The sequence below is a fragment of the Rissa tridactyla genome, chromosome 3, assembly GCF_028500815.1.
Source record: "Rissa tridactyla isolate bRisTri1 chromosome 3, bRisTri1.patW.cur.20221130, whole genome shotgun sequence".
Classification (NCBI taxonomy): Eukaryota; Metazoa; Chordata; class Aves; order Charadriiformes; family Laridae; genus Rissa; species Rissa tridactyla.
This window is the reverse complement of record NC_071468.1, coordinates 48180250-48197505: the sequence shown is the minus strand read 5'-3', so window position 1 is coordinate 48197505 and position 17256 is coordinate 48180250. Positions and strand designations below refer to the sequence as shown.

The 17256-nt window shown below is 36.9% G+C and overlaps 1 protein-coding gene across 1 annotated transcript in view; it reads right to left on the bottom strand.

Moving 5' to 3' along the window:
* Positions 1-314: 314 nt before the first annotated feature.
* WDR27 (WD repeat domain 27) overlaps positions 315-17256 on the bottom strand; it is a 123321-nt gene continuing 106379 nt past the window's right edge. The window contains exon 24 of the mRNA XM_054196162.1: positions 315-541. Within this exon, the coding sequence (XP_054052137.1) occupies positions 494-541 (48 nt within the window). The 3' untranslated portion in view covers positions 315-493. The remainder of the gene's footprint in view (positions 542-17256) is intronic.

The window sequence follows — 17256 nt, the reverse complement described above, 5'->3', positions numbered from 1 at the left end:
CCCCAAATAAGTATAACAGAAGGACTCCCGTGGCATTTCAGAAAGACATACAATTCTTCTCTCTTTCAGATTAATTTAAATATTTGGCAGACCTGGCTTTAAAAATGGAACAGTTGTTATTTTAACTGCATTTTCAATCTCGAGTAAAGAGGTCCCAGCCTAGCAAAGCACTACAGAATACACCTAACTATGAGCACCCAAGAAGTTCTCTGAAAGCCACTTCTGTGGTAATTTGCCAGAATGAAGTCAGAATGAGTAGTCTCTTTCTTTTCTTGATCTTTTGCCATTATTTTTGCAATACAGGTAACAGAGTGTACAATGGAAGAACTTTGAGAACAGCTTGAGGAACTTTCAGAAAACAAAGTCAGAAGAAAACTGTAGTTCAGAAGGGAACATTATGCTGCTTGCCTGTGGCCAGTTACCAGTCTCCTTTCTCTCAGCAAGTTGTTCTTTCTCAGGGCACCAGGGCCAAAGCTTCACAGGCTGGGAAATATCAGGGTAGAAACAATTGGAGTTTGCCATCCAAGGTGGCTGTGGTGAGCTGCAGTTCAAAAGAAAAGAACATATGGCTTTAATAAAGATCTTTCCAGTGAGTGAAGTTTGCTTTAGCACAACAGACTGAATGAAGATCATTAAGAAGATATTTAAATTACTTCTATGTTAACAGGTCCAGGTTTCATTTCAAATAAGGAACAACTTAACCTATAGGCTCTTCTCAACCAAGCTAATCTGAAAATTCCATTTAACTTAGATTTTTCTTTTCCAACTATTTTTAAATTTGTGTCAACATCTGCTAACACATCAACAGTTTGTAAAGCCGAAGCACATATTTAAACCACACAGAAAGTCAAACAGACTTCGCTGTGTGTGATTCAAGAAGGGAGCATGGAAGAAATAAGAAAGACCTGGAATACATGAAGATGGAAAATACTATGAATTGAATCAGGCATACCAACAAATGCAGTTTTCTGATTTTTATTGGTGTTAAATGTAGTATAAGAATTCCCTTTGTAAGAAAGTATGTTAAAGAAGGCCACAAACCTTTAGGAAGAGGCAAGCCTCAAAGACATGCATAAAGAGTCTTCAACTGCATTAGCTTTCTTTTACCAGTCTCACAAAATCTAAATTATAAAACAAAACCAAATACTATTTCCTGCAATTACTTCTACAAACAAGCCCTTCAAAACCTGCTGTAGCTCAGAAACTGATGATCTACAAATGGCATCTTTTATTCATGATGTTTACTCCTTGCATATTAGGATTTACAGTTATTCACACCAGTGACAAAAATCTGAAGAGCTGGAACAAAAAAAAAAAAAAAAATGTATCTCATGTTCTAACCGATGGATCTGGTTAACTTTTCTCATCCTTATTTTTCTTGATCTGGCCTTTGTTTGACATGTTTACTCATTTGTTTTCTTCCTTTGGATAAAGTGACTCTGTGGTCAATAAATTATCTTCTTGGCTTTATATTCCCTCCTTCAACATCTACAATGGCGAATTCTTTTAATCTCTCACAACCGTTATCTCCCAAGACAGTGAATTTGTTCACTTATTTTCTTCTTTCTCACTATCACTTATGCAATCTTAAAGTACAGACTACCCAGAACTGTCCAATCTAATTCCTCCAACTGTATTTTTTACAGCTATCCAAGATTATTACATCTTTCCAAAGACTTCTATTAGCTCCTTATCTACCTCTGTAACTTATTATTGGAAAGATGATATATCTACGAAATCTCTAAGTAAAGTATCTTTTCTAACTTTCTTAGTCATTTATCGTGTGAGAAGAAAAAGAAAATGCTTTTATTACTATTTCATTTTGTCACAAAACAACTGACCTAACTGAGAAATCAGAGATGGATTCTATTCTAACTGAAGATTGATTAGTATACAGGAGATAATATAGAAACTTTGTTTAGTTTTCAATTGAAAATAAAATAATTTTAAACAAACTGAATTTTTACAAGACCCAAGGAGGTTATCTGGTCCATCTTCCTGCTCTAGGTGCTACCACAGAAAACATTAGAAGAGATTAGCTATGGCTTTGTCTGGCTAAATCTTGAAAAACTACAAGGAAATTTCACAATTTGTTCCAGTGTTGCACTGCCCTCCTAGTGCCTTTTTTTTCCTAATGGCCAACCTGAACCTCAAAAACTGCAATGTGTGGTCAATCCCTGTCCTGGTTTGAGGTCTTGTCATTGGCCAATCGGGCCCAAACCACGACAATCCCTCTTGTCATATCCTCTGACACTACTGAAACACTGCTTGGCTTCCACCTGCTAAATGTAAATGTATTCCCTACACTACTATTACATTCTTCATCCAGAGTCCTTCTGTTTTTGTTATCCATTAAAAATGATCTTTCTATTCCGTCTAACCACCTTCCACACTTTTGCCAACACTAAACCACAGAATCATTGAAACATTGACTGAATTAAAAATGCCCACCTTCTGGCTTTCAGTTTGCTCCTTGTTGATCATATGCTCTAAACCACCGATTGTCTCACAAGTTCTCCTCCTTCCTTTCTCATGCTTTTTCAAACTGCTTTCCTTGGCAATAGATAAGAGGCTGCCCTTTGATTGCTTCATTCTCCCGAGAAGTGTTACACTTGGTATCTTGCCATGGACAAAAGGAATATACCCTATATACAGAGCCAGCATTATTTTTTTTTTAGTCCAAACTATGTTTAAAAGGCTAATTGGAATGAAAAACTTATTAGACATTTAAAATGACACTTGTAATCCAAAAATTACCTAAGTATTGCAGAAAATTTCATCAAAAATAGAATTTTTGATAGGTTCAGTGAGTCACTAGCAGCCTGAGTTCTGCCCTTGGAGATCCTGAGTTCTTCCTTGGGAGGAGTACAGTGTTGATGGTAAGGATTTTCTTCCTTCTCAGACTGGGGTTCCCTTGGGTTACATTTAGACATTACAAGGGTTAATGTAGACTAGCTCTACTCTAGTCCCATGAATTGAAAGTGTTGGCACACTGAGTGCATTCCTGGAGTTCATCTTTTGGTTTGAATTGATCAGAGATAAATCCAATTCACATCCTCAGTGAGTGTACAGTAATGAGAAGCAAAGTTGGATAAGTAGAGACAAGGGAGATCCACTTCAAAGGCTCGTTTCTGATCCAAACTGATTTGCTAATACGCATTCACAGGGAGTCCTGTTTAGCCTTCGGGTTTTAAAATAAATTTCTGTGCCTGATTGCTAACAAAGCATTTTCACTTGTAAAAGTGGCATACTTCAGAAGTCACTGAAGATAAATTTTAGTTAATAGCGCATTACTAATACAATAACAGTACAAAGTTAACTGCAATCTGCATCAACATAGATCAAAAGAGCTACTAAAAATCTGACCCGTAGGACCCTTGAAATTATTGAATTTTTACACTTAAGAGCTATCAAAATTGATCAAGAAAGAATGTGCTCAGCTGCACTTAGAATCCATAGAAATTTAAGATTTTAAAGAAAACAATTGTTTCACTTATGCCAATATTACATTTCCAAATAGTGCAAGCACGTAACTTTATTCAAACCCCTCAGCTCCCAAACATGCTACTCCAAAATTGTGTTTTAAATTATATTTGAAATCTCTATAGTAGTCAAGTCAATATACTTCTTAAAATAAAAAAATAATAATAATTCTGTCATACTATTACATATTCAAATTTTGGCATCAGTTCTGTGAATAATGTGAAACCTATGTAAAGGTTTCCTATGGGATGAACACTAGAACATTATGGAATATTAGAAGGCATATGAAAGCATGAACTATTTTTCATATCAATGGATATATGAGCAGTGAAGAAAAGACCTTCAAGTAGGGCAGGGAAGAAAGCGTAGGTTTTGTGCGTTTTAGAGCTTTTTACAGAAGCTTCAAGATTTAGAAAGCATCTATGACATCTGATCCCAGAAAGGGGTGAGAACAAGTTCTTGAACACAGTCCTCTACTTGATAGATTGCAGAAGATATAAAAGTTTACCGCAACAAAGTTAAAACAGTGACATGCAGTGTTGGAAGGCTGTCAGTTGACTAACAATTAATTTAAAGACATTGCCTACTGAATTTCCTTTTACAACAACACAGTATACATTTTTTTTAGAATTATCTTTTGGGGGTGGGAAATATGCTTCTGTAGTGATGCCACATAAAAAAAATGTGCTGTAAATTAGAGACCTGGGGTTTTGTAAGCCACAAACACTAACAGTTGGCTTTGAAGAGAAACGCATATAACAAATATTTTGTTCTAATATTTCACACAGCAAGCTTACGTGTATATGGGGCTTCAAGATATATTGTACTTTAGGACATAATAACAATCAAAGGAATTCCAGCTAGTTTCACATTACAGGCACATAATATGATTTTGCTTTCTCTTAATTAGTATAAAGATATGCATAATATGCAAATAGAGATAAAAATCTTGAAAAGTTCCACTAGCTGCACAGCAAAAAGTATCATCTCGCCAAAAATCCCGTATCTCAGCAGACCAGATGGGAATGTAGTTTTTAGGGGTTTATTATTTTTAGTTTTCATTATACAAACCATTCTTTGAAAACAGTAGGGCACATGTAGAACCAAAACTGTCAGAAGCAGACAATGTGGACCAATATGTCTCTATAAAGTCATCCCTCGAGCTTCAAAAAGATAAAGAATTCTTCAATCAAGCTGTTATTTACAATTTATAGGAATTGCTGCCACAAATCGTATTTTCAAAGTAGCAATCACTGTTTTGGGAAGCATTTGTTTACGGTTTGGCTAGTCAGTTACTCTTACTGTTCCCTTCATTTTCTTATGTGGCATATATCGATATGATAGAAAAAGTGATCAAAGCAGAAATCAAAGTATAACATACTGAGTTATTATTTAGTAATACTTGCATATGAGACTGGATAAATATTTATGTATAAATAGCCTAAATGCCGTTGAAGCACCAATTGCAACTACAACTTTTCCACAACAGCCTGCGACTGCTGACTGACCACTATGGAAGCTTAGAGCCTTTCTGCATTCCACCATGTACTTGAGAGGCAAAATAAGCATACCAAGTTAGATGAATACACACATTTTCTAACTTAACTTACACTTTTTTACATCTGCTTTTGAATGTCCTAGTGGCTTCTTTGCATTATAGACTTTAGTTCAAGAACATCTTTTTAGCATTGTTTGGACTCCTCTTCCACTTGTTGCAGAGGCTTGCTATTACCTGTGCTTCAATACACCAAAATCTAACTTCACAAGAAATACACGCTTTCCAAAGGAAATGCTAATTCATTACACAGCTATCAAGCAGCACACACAGCACACAGTAAGTTAAGGCTTTAAAATAATTGTCTGTAGCCTTCTGGTCTATTGAATTAGCATGTTTTGAAATTCATCGTATGAAACTGCTTCCCAACCACCACATTTATTGTGCTACGCAGTAATAAACAGTAAACAATGGTGAAATTAAATTAAAAGTGCCTCTTATTTTTTCCCCTCGAGTGATTTTGTATAAATAACTTACATACAAAATCAGTATCTGTAAAAGCTAATCATTGATCTTTCATGGAACCAAGAAGCGCTAAGCCAGAGCCCAACACATACTGAATTGTTCTGATTACAAGCTCACCATTTCTGTCCTTCTAAAAGAAAGATTTAAAAAAAAAACAAACCCAAAAACACCTCACCAAATTTATCTGCAATTGCAACTGAGCATCACTCCCATCCTGCAGCACAGTGTCCCACCCACCCCAGTCACCCCTACGCTACTGGCACAGCTGGTGCCACTGTACCACGGTGGGCAGGACTGGGCACAGAAGGTGCACCAGCAAGTGGCACTGCCGGCACTGGCAGCAGCCCCTGCTGGAGGAAGTGGCAGGGACTTCCTCGTGTAGGAACTAGGGATGGATGAGTATCAACAGTCAGAGCAGCAGAGACAGGTCTAAAGAACTAATGGTAAAAGTGAAAGCTGTTTTTCTTTCATTTCAAACCTAAAAAAAATACCTGGTTCATTTATATGTATAATCAACTTGGAGTCACATTGATATAGCAAGTTTTGGAGGTTTTTTGAGACTCTTTAAGCATTTAATTTAATTCATTCTCCATTTTTTTCATATCATCTCCGAAAGCAGAGATTAAACTAAAGAGTTCAACCTTCTCTACACTATTCAGAGTGTCACAGACTTCTCTTATCCATGCCTTTTTCACTCCGGATAACCAAACACACGATAACCTCTCAATGTGGCTTCAAGTGTAAACTGCACAGAAGTCAAGATAACCAAATATCATCTCAGCAAGTATTTATTTTGAAAATGAACATGAAATTAGTCACACGGATAAAATATAGATAGAACTCGCTTCTCTCTATTGCCATGCAGCAGTATCTTTAGTTTCATGGTTTTCAGCTAATTATGAGAATTAGAAAAAAAAGGCACTGCTCAATGCATTTGAAGCGTGGTACACAAGAAACACCATCTTGCATTCCACATATTACAGTAGACAAACATTACTCACTGATACAATAAATCTCAATTCCAGGCCATTGGCAACAAGCCACATTCCAAATCAGTGCTGTAAATCCTTCAGGAGTTTGACCACTGTTATTTTTAAAACTGTAAACTTTAAATGCCAATGGAAATCTTTATGTGCCAAGACCCTTTAAAAACTTACAAATTTGAATTAACTCAGAACTAAATGCAGATCAGAAATAAAACTGTAACTGTAATGATTTTTAAAATCAACTAAGTATACATTTGCATTTATTTTTTATATGATATACATATAAATCCTTATACAGTACTCTAAAACTCCAGATTCTCAATCAATACTGGTCAGACCTAGACTCATATATATTTTAGGAAACAACTCAGATCTCTCTTCAATGGATATAGTCAACGTCTCTTACAATGGATGTTTGTTTTCATCACCTTTGAATGGATAGATACAATCTCTGAATTTACTAGCGGCAAACTCACAGCTGCAATATAAAACTGTCAGAAAGCAAATGATGTGGCTGAAATGAAATTGACAGGAACACCACTAAATACTAGTGCTTATCAAAGACAATGAAATCACCAATACTGTAGTACTTAGTGGTGCTCCTGAATTTTGCATTGGTTTGACAGCTAGCAACAATTAAGAGCAACAGGAAAAGGAGACATTATGGAACTGATTTTTATTATATTTTTCCTGTTCAGATAGTGGTGTCTAAAGCGATGTAGAATTCACCCCTGAAGCTCTACAGTATATGAAGGCTTTACCAAGTCTGGTTTTGTGGTTTAACTCAAGATCAGAAGACATGTTAGTAGCACTTTGAAAAGATTTGTTTTCTTGAAAGATGATTGCTTAATTTGACAGCTACACTCTAAGCATTCAATCAGTTAGATCGAACCCACATGGTTTTTTGTAGACAGAAGACAGAAGTTTGTATTGTTGAAGATAACTGTCCTATTGCAGAAAAGAAATGACATCTGAGGAGAAAATACAAAAAACAGATTAGCAGCTTTTAATCATAATTCCTTGAGGTGTGGCATACACACACATGATCATATAAGGGGTAAGTACATGTAGTGTCATTCAAGAGATGAGGACTTTTCTGTCTTCTTAGTACCCATAGATGATACACTCACATTTTCCCTCCCTTTGTGCTCAGCGCATGGATAGGGCAGATTGAGTACATTGCTCTATTTCTGTTTCCCTTAAACACAGAATCCATATCTCAGATTTCCAGACAGAAATCACTGAAGAATGGAAGACTGCCAGAAAGTGAATTCAAGCATGTCTAAAAAAAAATCCCATGTGGCTTAATCAGAAGGGTTGACACTTTATCTGGAATCCACCTCATGTAACTTTTACTGTCTCTAATATCTATATTTGATATGTCTTGCATATCAGAGATGGCTTGTGTATCTAGAGGAACTCAAGTTCAGAGGCCACCATGAATAAGACATTAAAACAGTTGTTAAACAGGTCACTGATGATGTATATATAGACATGTTCTTGATGGGGCTTGGGCCTTAAAAAGGAGAAAGTCTTTTCTAGCATTGGTAGGAAGGATAATTGTAACAAAAGGAAATTATTCAATGCATTGAATAACAGGCAAACAATGCCTCAGAATTGGTAAGCTGGAGCTGTAGAGAGGCCAAAGAATAAATAGATTTTTCCAGAAAATCTATATGCGCAGAACGCCATAAGAAAACATATGAATAATGTAACACCATTTACAGTATTTTCACCAGTCACTCAAGAAAATCAACCAGAAATGTTTAAAGAAAAAGATAATTGAATGCAACATGGAGAGGTCATCTAACTCAGCTTCCTACTGAATCTTCATAGCAAAACCTGATTTTTAAAACCTCTAATTTTAATTTGTAATTTTCTCTCCAAATAAAATATTCCAGAAACACAGACCTGAAAGAAAAGGATCTTAATATTATGGCCTCATCTGGGCTTCTTGTCATTTAAAGTTCTTAAAATTGTTAAAACAAATACATACTTTGGCAAAGCCAAACCATGTGAACATATTTATCTGAAATTTCTGTCCAGATTTCTCAGTGAGTTTATTCAAGTATGTTTATTTGGAGCAGAGGAATATATATACTAGAGCAAAGATCCACCTAGCTAGACTCCATCTTGCAGTCTTCTCCAAGAGTGCTATAAACAAATATCTAGGAGAGAGTGAGATACTCTCACAGCTTGAATGTAGGTGCCCCTACATTCAATGTTAGAGAACCTAACACTAGGACATAACCTAATGTTAGGTGTACAGACGGACTCAGTGATCTTAAGGGTCTTTTCCAACCTAAATCATTCTATGACTTCCTGAGACAGATACAATTTCTATATATTTGTTAATGTGGTCAAGAGTTAACTCTAGTGGTCTCCCTCACCATGAAACAGTCATTCTTAGTATCTAAGATCTGATCTCTGCATATAGGGTAATGGACCTTCCTGCCCTCAGCGATTTATCGTTAACACGGACAGTTAACGGACACGGACAGTGCCGTCCTGGTCTTGTTAGGATATAAGTCCAATACTCTTTTCTTCCTATACAGGCCGGAAATTTCAGCCTGTGCAGGACTCATTGTTGAGGTTTACCAATTTGTCTCTCTTCTACGCTGTCTTTAACATAAAGCATACCTCCACTGCCAGCAAGGTTTAGTCTATGTTCCCCATACGTTTTGTAACCTTGTACTGGAGTGTTTCACTGATTACCCTTCTTCCACCAAATTTGTGATAGGCCAAACAGATCACCTAGGGCTGCCTTCACCCAGTGCTGACCATTCCATTTTCCCATCTTATTTCTTAGTATTTCTGCAAATGTATCACTAATTCTGTTCTTGGCAGCCTAAGTTCTACTTTCTACCTGATTATTCCTACCCTCTGACATATCTGTGAGAATGCAGAATTTCTGCATCTTGATCTTTCACAGCAGTGTCATCCCAAACCCAACCTGAGGTTTTAAAACCTTTGTTCCCTTATGATTCAGATTAAGTTCATATCTTCTGTACAGATGTTGCTGGAATCTCCTGGAAAATTTACCTAAGATATCATATTTTTAAATGTATTACTCATTTCAGCACTTGCACCTCTCTGCTGTCAGCTTTTAGTAAGTATTATTTGCATGCTCAAAAAAAGCAAAACTCTCATCTATATCTAACATGACATTTTTATAGGCAAGTAAAACCAGTAATTCCCAATAAGTATTTTCATCTGTGAAATGCGCTTGACCAAAAAAATAATATTTGAAGCAATCTTAAATCTATCTTCTTGCTTCTATACTGACATTCAGAAATCTTTTTCATTTAGATACGATATAGATGAAGGAATAAGCTACCCCAAATAACTACAAACTCCTGTAACAGATCTCATTTTTTTGACTTTGCCTTCTCAAACGTAGATAAGAATCTGTGTAAGTATAGAAAAATCCTCAATCAGCAAGGTAATAAAAAACATATTAAATAGCCTCATCTAAAACAATATAATCCACTTCATATTTTTCTGCCTGTAGAGCTAACGAAGAAACAAATACACGACAGAAGGTAGTAATAATGCTTATACCACGACTGGAAGATAGGTCAACACCACAGCAATGCATATGGTCTGAGGATTGATGCGATGCAGAATAGGATTTTATGGAAAGCTCTGCGCATTTTCCAGCTTTAACATATAAGCCAACACTCGTTAAGTCCAGCAAAAGAGTTTCCTCTAACTTCAAGGGGCATTGAATCAAATCTTAATGTTAAAAGCCAATAACTGGAACAACACATTAATTTAGAGTTACTCTTTACAACTCTCAGCGATCAGAAAATCTAGTTTCACTGCTTGCTACTATACTATTAATGACAATTTACATAGGCCCCCAAATGCTGTTTTTCTTTTAATAGGCCATATTAAATATTTCCATTCCAGAAAGCATGCCATTTTGGCAGTAGACCCGCATGTGTGCAGAGAACTAAGACAAATTAGTGGTAAATATTCCTTACACAATTAAATACATATCAATATATCAAATACCAGCTGCTAGAATACAAATGAAAGCAGACAACTTAAAAAATAACTGAAAATAAAAATAAGTCAGACATAATACAAGGATGGGGTAAGCAGTGGCGACATTGGAGAATGGTTCAATAAACATAACATTCATGTTTTAAGCACTCTCATGTATGAAGTGCTGTTTGACAGGAGAACTACTGGGAGAGTGTCTCTCATAAAATTTGTATCATGAACCTAAATAAAGTATTTTTTCCCTTCCTTAGACTGAGTTTTGCTCACTACAGATGTTCTCTTTCTCCAAACTTTTTATTTTTTAACGAAATCATTATAGTGGCTTGGGCTTTATGACATCATACCTGTTTTCATGTCAAAAATAATTAGCAGTTTTGTTATTGATTTCATAGCAAGCAGAAAGCTGAAGTGTAAAATAGTTGCTTTAAAAACCCCAAACATTTTAGCAATAAAAAGTGAACTTAGGAAAGGGGTCATTAAGAACAACTGTATTTTCAGACAATCCTTTATTTATTAAATTTTGTTCCAGCATAAAGTTCTGTCTCAACAGACACTCCATCCTGGTGGTCTAACACCTTGGGGGACTGCTCACAGAATGTATGGAGCCTGACACTTCGAAGCAGCTAATTCTGTTTCAGGTTAGCATTTATCAAACACAGTGTACTACTCACTTCAAAATGGGGGCGGGGGACTCACTCTGCTAATGGGAATGTGTTTGTACTGTGTAAAGAAAAATCACAAATAGCAATAATGAGGAAAGCGATGTGGGATTAGAGGATGAACTACACTCTTCTATTCCAGAAATGATACACCCAAGACAGCGTCAAGGTATTGAAGCACAGCAATAAAGAAAAGTGCAATTCGTTACTCTGTATGTTTCGTGATTAAAAGGGAAAGCTCTCTACAGGCCACATCTCTTGTAACAAGAGAACACCACGCTTCCCATACTTAAAGAGGTATTTAAGTTTTAAATATTATCATTTTAGACTCCTAGCTTAGTCCCTTTGGAATTGCTGATATCATTGTTAAACAATTTCCAGAATAAAATATACATTTTTGATTTGTCATTTTTGTAATTACAAGCCAACAGCAACGGAAGTACTTAAATACGCTATATATAAATTCTTAAAGTAGTCTTCCATCAGAATTATCCAGTCCTTTCAAATGCACATCTCAGCTTTTTCACTTTTAATTGAAATCATACATTGAGGTATCGCTCAGTTTACCTACAAGAAAGAAAAAAATATTTTTCTGATAAATTTTCTTCGACTTATTTAGATCCAGAATAAAATAAGGAGAAAGTCTAGACTGGATAGGTCTCACACATTATGAAACTACATACATAGGAGATCAATAAGGAAGAACTAGAAGCAACAAAACACAGGAAAGTCAAAGAAATTTAATCTTTTTCTGGGTTAAGCAACAGAGAAGAGGAGCTGAACATAATAAATATTGATGAGAGTATTCGAGCTAAAAAAATAGAAGAAATTTCCAAACAAGAATGAGCCATTTATGTCTAATCTATGCTCACAACAGTGGTTCAGGCAAACCACTGCTGCTTTCCAATGCATTCAACATTAAATTTCTAAACTGGCCCCCGTGTCTAAGGCAGGCATTTTATCGCTTAGTATAATAAAGGCAAAACTCCAGAAAATTCCCTGGGGACAGGACTGTAATTAAGATCTTTAACTTACAGTACCTATATGTAAGTCACTTCATCAGTTGTTCTGACTTCCTTCACAAGACTACAGATGTACAGAAAGCCAGCAGTAACTTCAGAGGACTTAATCTCCCTGGAGGTATTTAAAAGACTGGCAGACGTGGTGCTTAGAGACATGGTTTAGTGACAGTTTTTGTCACTGTTAGGTTGATAGTTGGACTCGATGATCTGAAAGGTCCCTTCCAACCTAGACAATTCTATGATTCTATGAATTATAATATACTTCCACTAGACTAATAGCAAATTTCCTATTATTTTGACTTGTTTGAAAAACAGAGCTGAGGTAGCTTCAGAAGCAAAAGAGGAAACACATCTCAGACAACAAAATCTTATAGTAAGGACATTTCTAATTTCTGCCGACTGCAAGGTTTCAATACAGCTTGGCCAGCATTCCATACAGCTCCCGCATCCCTGGGGACCCACGCAGGGGCTCTTGCCCTCCCTCACTGAGATGGTGGGATACCCCATCTTATGGTGTGCCCAGCCCCAAATTACGTTATAGTCCACACTGATTCTTATAGCAGAGGACAAATGTGCCACCTGGTTTCTGACCATGTGTCTGACTGTAGCACAGCAACACAGCAATCCAGCCTGATCTGGGAATCCACGCACAGTGCGGCTAATTCACGCTTGAGGGACCCACTGGCAAACTTAGCCTAGATCAAGCGTTTCCGGAGGGCATAGAGAAAGTGGCATAGTGATACCGATGCTTGAGACACAGTAGCTGCAGACAGCATAAAAAGAAGCAAAATTGTTTCCCTCATCATGTGAGAATTGACAGGAGTGATGTTTTGGTTTTACTCTCATCAGTGATGCACTTCGTGACATATTATCCTACACATATTATTTCTAAAATTGTCAGATACAGAAATATGGTTCTTGGCCTCCTTATACACAGATGTTCATCCCTCCTTGGCAAAGACTAGCTTGTGTTTGCATCGAGTCTATTGGAGTCAAATAAGAGACACCTTTTCTTGAGGTCAGTAAAGCATTTTTTGAAATGCAATGCCCAAAACTGGCTACAGTGTCCCATGTGATGACTTCATAGCACTTATGTAGATTGGACAAACTGTAAAAATTCGTTGATATCTCACATTAATGTGATGTCATTCCTCATTCACTTAGTACAAAACTTGGCAACAGGAGGTATGACTTCACATGCCAATTACATCCATATTCTAAGAAGTTTTTTAATTTACCTTAATTAGGGGTATCGTGCCACTCACTTCAAGATATTTCAATTTTATTTCCAACACAGATAAAGTAATTTCTATTTCTATGCCTCATCACCACTACTAATTCTTCTTTGGCTCCCATCCTCTTTCCATTGTGTCAACATCAATGAGAAATTAACAGAATTCTTTTATTCTTTTTGGTTATACTACGTAATCTTCATCTTGTTGTAATCCTCACAACATCTCACATATTTTCTTGCTTCTTTTCATATTTATAGCTAAATATAATTTTATTTTTGCAATATTGGGACTTTTTTCAAAATCTAATTTACCTTGACTTTTCACAGAACCATAGAATAGTTTGGGTTGGAAGGGACCTTTAAAGGTCAGCTAGTCCAGCTCCCCAGCAATGAGCGGGGACATCTTCAATTAGATCAGGTTGCCCAGAGCCTCACCCAACCTGACCTTGACTATTTCCAGGAATGGGGCACCTACCACTTCTCTGGTAAACCTGTTCCATGCTTCACCACCCTCATTGTAAAAAATTCCTTCCTTCTACCCAGTCTAAATCTAGTCTCTTTTAGTTTAAGACTACTGTTACCCCTTGTCCTATCACAACAGGTCCTGTGAAAAAGTTTGTCCCTGTCTTTCTTGTAAGCCCCCTTTAAGTACTGGAAGGCCGCAATAAGGTCTCCCCGGAGCCTCTTCTTCTCCAGGCTGAACAACCCCACCTCGCTCAGCCTGTTCTCCTAGGAGAGGTGCTCCAGCCCTCTGATCATTTTTGTGGCCCTCCTCTGCACCCGCTCCAACAGGTCCATGTCTTTCATGTGCTGAGGGCTCCAGAGCTGAAGTGGGGTATCACCAGAGTGGAGCAGAAGGACAGAATCACCTCCCTTGAACCTGCTGGCCATGGTTCTTTCGATGCAGCCCAGGATAGGTTGACTTTCTGGGCTGCAAGCACACATTGCCATCTCATGTCCAGCTTTTCATCCACCAGTAGCACCCACGCTTGTCTTTTAAATCCTCTGTATGTTATTAATGTCTTATAGATAAATATGTGCCAACAGGTACTGGTCATTCAGGAAAGATAAAAGTAATTTGTTTGCCTTAGAGGGAAGAGGTCATCAGAGATCTTTGCTGGTCAAAAAGGCAATATTAACCAATAATAATAATAACAACAGCTAGCTGATATGCTCATAAAGACAGGTTGCACAAACTGAGTAAGATTTCAAAGGCTCCTCAAATCCTAAAGAAACATAATGGGTCTTGTTCTGAACAGATTTTCTTAGGCAATTTTACCTCTGGCTTATCCTTTCATTTTGTGGTTGACTTCTGAACAGCAGGTGTTGCCATCAGTCCCGAGGGACACAGCAGTTCTGGTCTTCTTGCACTATCAGCTTGCATCCCCCAGACATGAAATGAAGCTCATAATATACAGTTTAAAAAATATCAGGTTGTTACTACTGCTTTTTTAGGCATGCTGCTTCATTGATCTCAGTTATGGGAGTCTCTAAGATAATCAAAGCAGCGCATAAGCCCATCACCAGCCAATATAAAGCCAGAAGAGGAAAAGTAAATCTTTAACACCAAAAGCTTTGGTAGTGCCGCCTTGCTCTGTATGATATGATGTCCCCAAGGGAATGGAGTTCGAGAAAAAAGCGAAAAAGGAGAGAAGAGTCTCTCAACAGAGTAACCTGTTGCACTGCACACACAGTTTACAAACAAACATGCGAAGAGAAAGAAGAAAGAGAAAAGAGAGCCAAGATGTGCAGAAAAGAATGGTACTGGCCATGCCCTTGACCCAGGACAATATGTGCCCTTTATTGAAAGGACCAGCTTACAAAGTATCTGGCCTCAAGTGCTAATGGGACGCCCACCCACCTTGTGAATGTAGTTATGTTCTCTCATTGGAAAAAAAGGCAACATACCGTGAACATTTCCTCTTCTATTATAACGTTGCTTTTATAACCTGGTAAAATCATGCCATACACTAACAATGCATGTTTATATGGGCATATATGCATGAGTTCATACCCATGCACATATATAAAGTTTATTTTTACTTTTTTCAGACTTCAAAAGTTTTATGTCCTGACTGTGTTTCACATGAAGAACACCTCAGAGCCTTTCTTACTGAACTCACAAAGGTTCATAAAGCTGCATTTAAACAAGTGTGCTATGTTAATATTACCATGTCTTTATAAATACACATCAATTAACATATAAAAACACACAACACAATGTAAAATACAGCTGGTTTACCTCAGGATATTATGCTAAGGGAATTAAAAATGTCTTACTTCACTGCTTCACGTACATAAAAGCAACAGAATGATTACATCGTTCCATTGTTAAAATAACACAACCTAAAGCTTTTTGCTTTCTGATAAAAAGGTGAAGAATGTCCATGTTCCTGTATGGAACATGGAATAAAAAGTATATTCTAGATCAAGAAATGTTGATCTGTTTCATATACTATCAAGATCCATTCTGTAACTAAAAGCTTTTCTGTCCCTACACCTCCAATTAGAAGCCTGTTCCAGGTCCCCACTCCTTTGATTATTGGTCAGGAAACTAGGAACGAGTTTTTATGTTTTTCCGTGATTGCTGTTTCTAAGGAATCCTTTTTTAAAGTGTCATGGCTGGACTAAGAATTCTACTAAGAATTACACATATTCCACATTCCACAGTATGTCACAATTCTTTATAATTCTTCTTTCCTTGTAGTTTCCTTGCTCAAGTTCTGTGCAACAGACACAAATTTGTACAAATCAGAGGACAGCTGCTTATGTGGTGGTTAATTTTTTCAGCCACGCATCCACACGTATCTCTTACCTATTCCACTTTAAATGTAGGGCACTATAATAAAGGGCTTGTCATAATTACAGCATATTGAAGGTAATTTTGAAGCTGTCAGATTGCTGTCAAGTTGCCCAGAGAGACATCATTGGAGATACTCAAAAGCTGACTGGACATGGTCCTCCTGAGCAGCCTGCTCTGGGTGGCCCTGCTTGAGCAGGAGTGTTGCACTAGCTGACCTCCAGATGTCGCTTACAACCTCAAACATTCTGTGATTCTCTCATATCAGAATAGCGAAGAAGGGATCTGAAGATACTGCATGATGAACAACAACAAAGAGTGCAATGAAGTAGAGTACGTTATTGGCCTTGATCATTATTATATAAGAAAGAAAGATGCCAAGGTCAGTCAAACTCTTGGGTACGTTAAAGCAAAATTCAATTAAATTCAAAAGAAAGAAAATATATAATTAGTGGTATGAATATGTGTAATAAACCATTTTTTAATGTAGAAAACACTTTTACTATATTCTTACAATAGCAATTTTTGAAAGTCTGCAAAATACACTTAGAACTCATATGGCTGGACAAATGATCAGGAATGGTTTCCAGATCATTTTGTTTAATGACAGGTTTGAAACAACTTAAGTGTAATCTCAGACATTCTTCAAAAGACTGCCTTAATCTCTGAGGCTGCTAATGTTTGCATGACATCATTGTCATTACAATCCTGTCTCTTCACTCCATAACGAGAAAAACTGAGGGAAACATGAAAAAGAGTTTTTACTAGCGTCCTACTCAGGTGTATTATTTCAAATTCCACTTCAAAATCTGGACATTAGCTCACAGCAAAATACACTAAAAACCCCAAATTCTTTCATGCAAACCTATCCACACAAGCATAGTCAGGCAGTCCCCTTCAAAGTAGTTGTTTTATACCCCTAATTATCCCTGATACACCAGAGGAATGCATTTTTCTTCCTAAAAATAGAGCATGTATCAGAACTTAACAGGCTCACATCTCTTCTTTTATTATTCCACATTCAAGTGAACATGTTATTTAGAG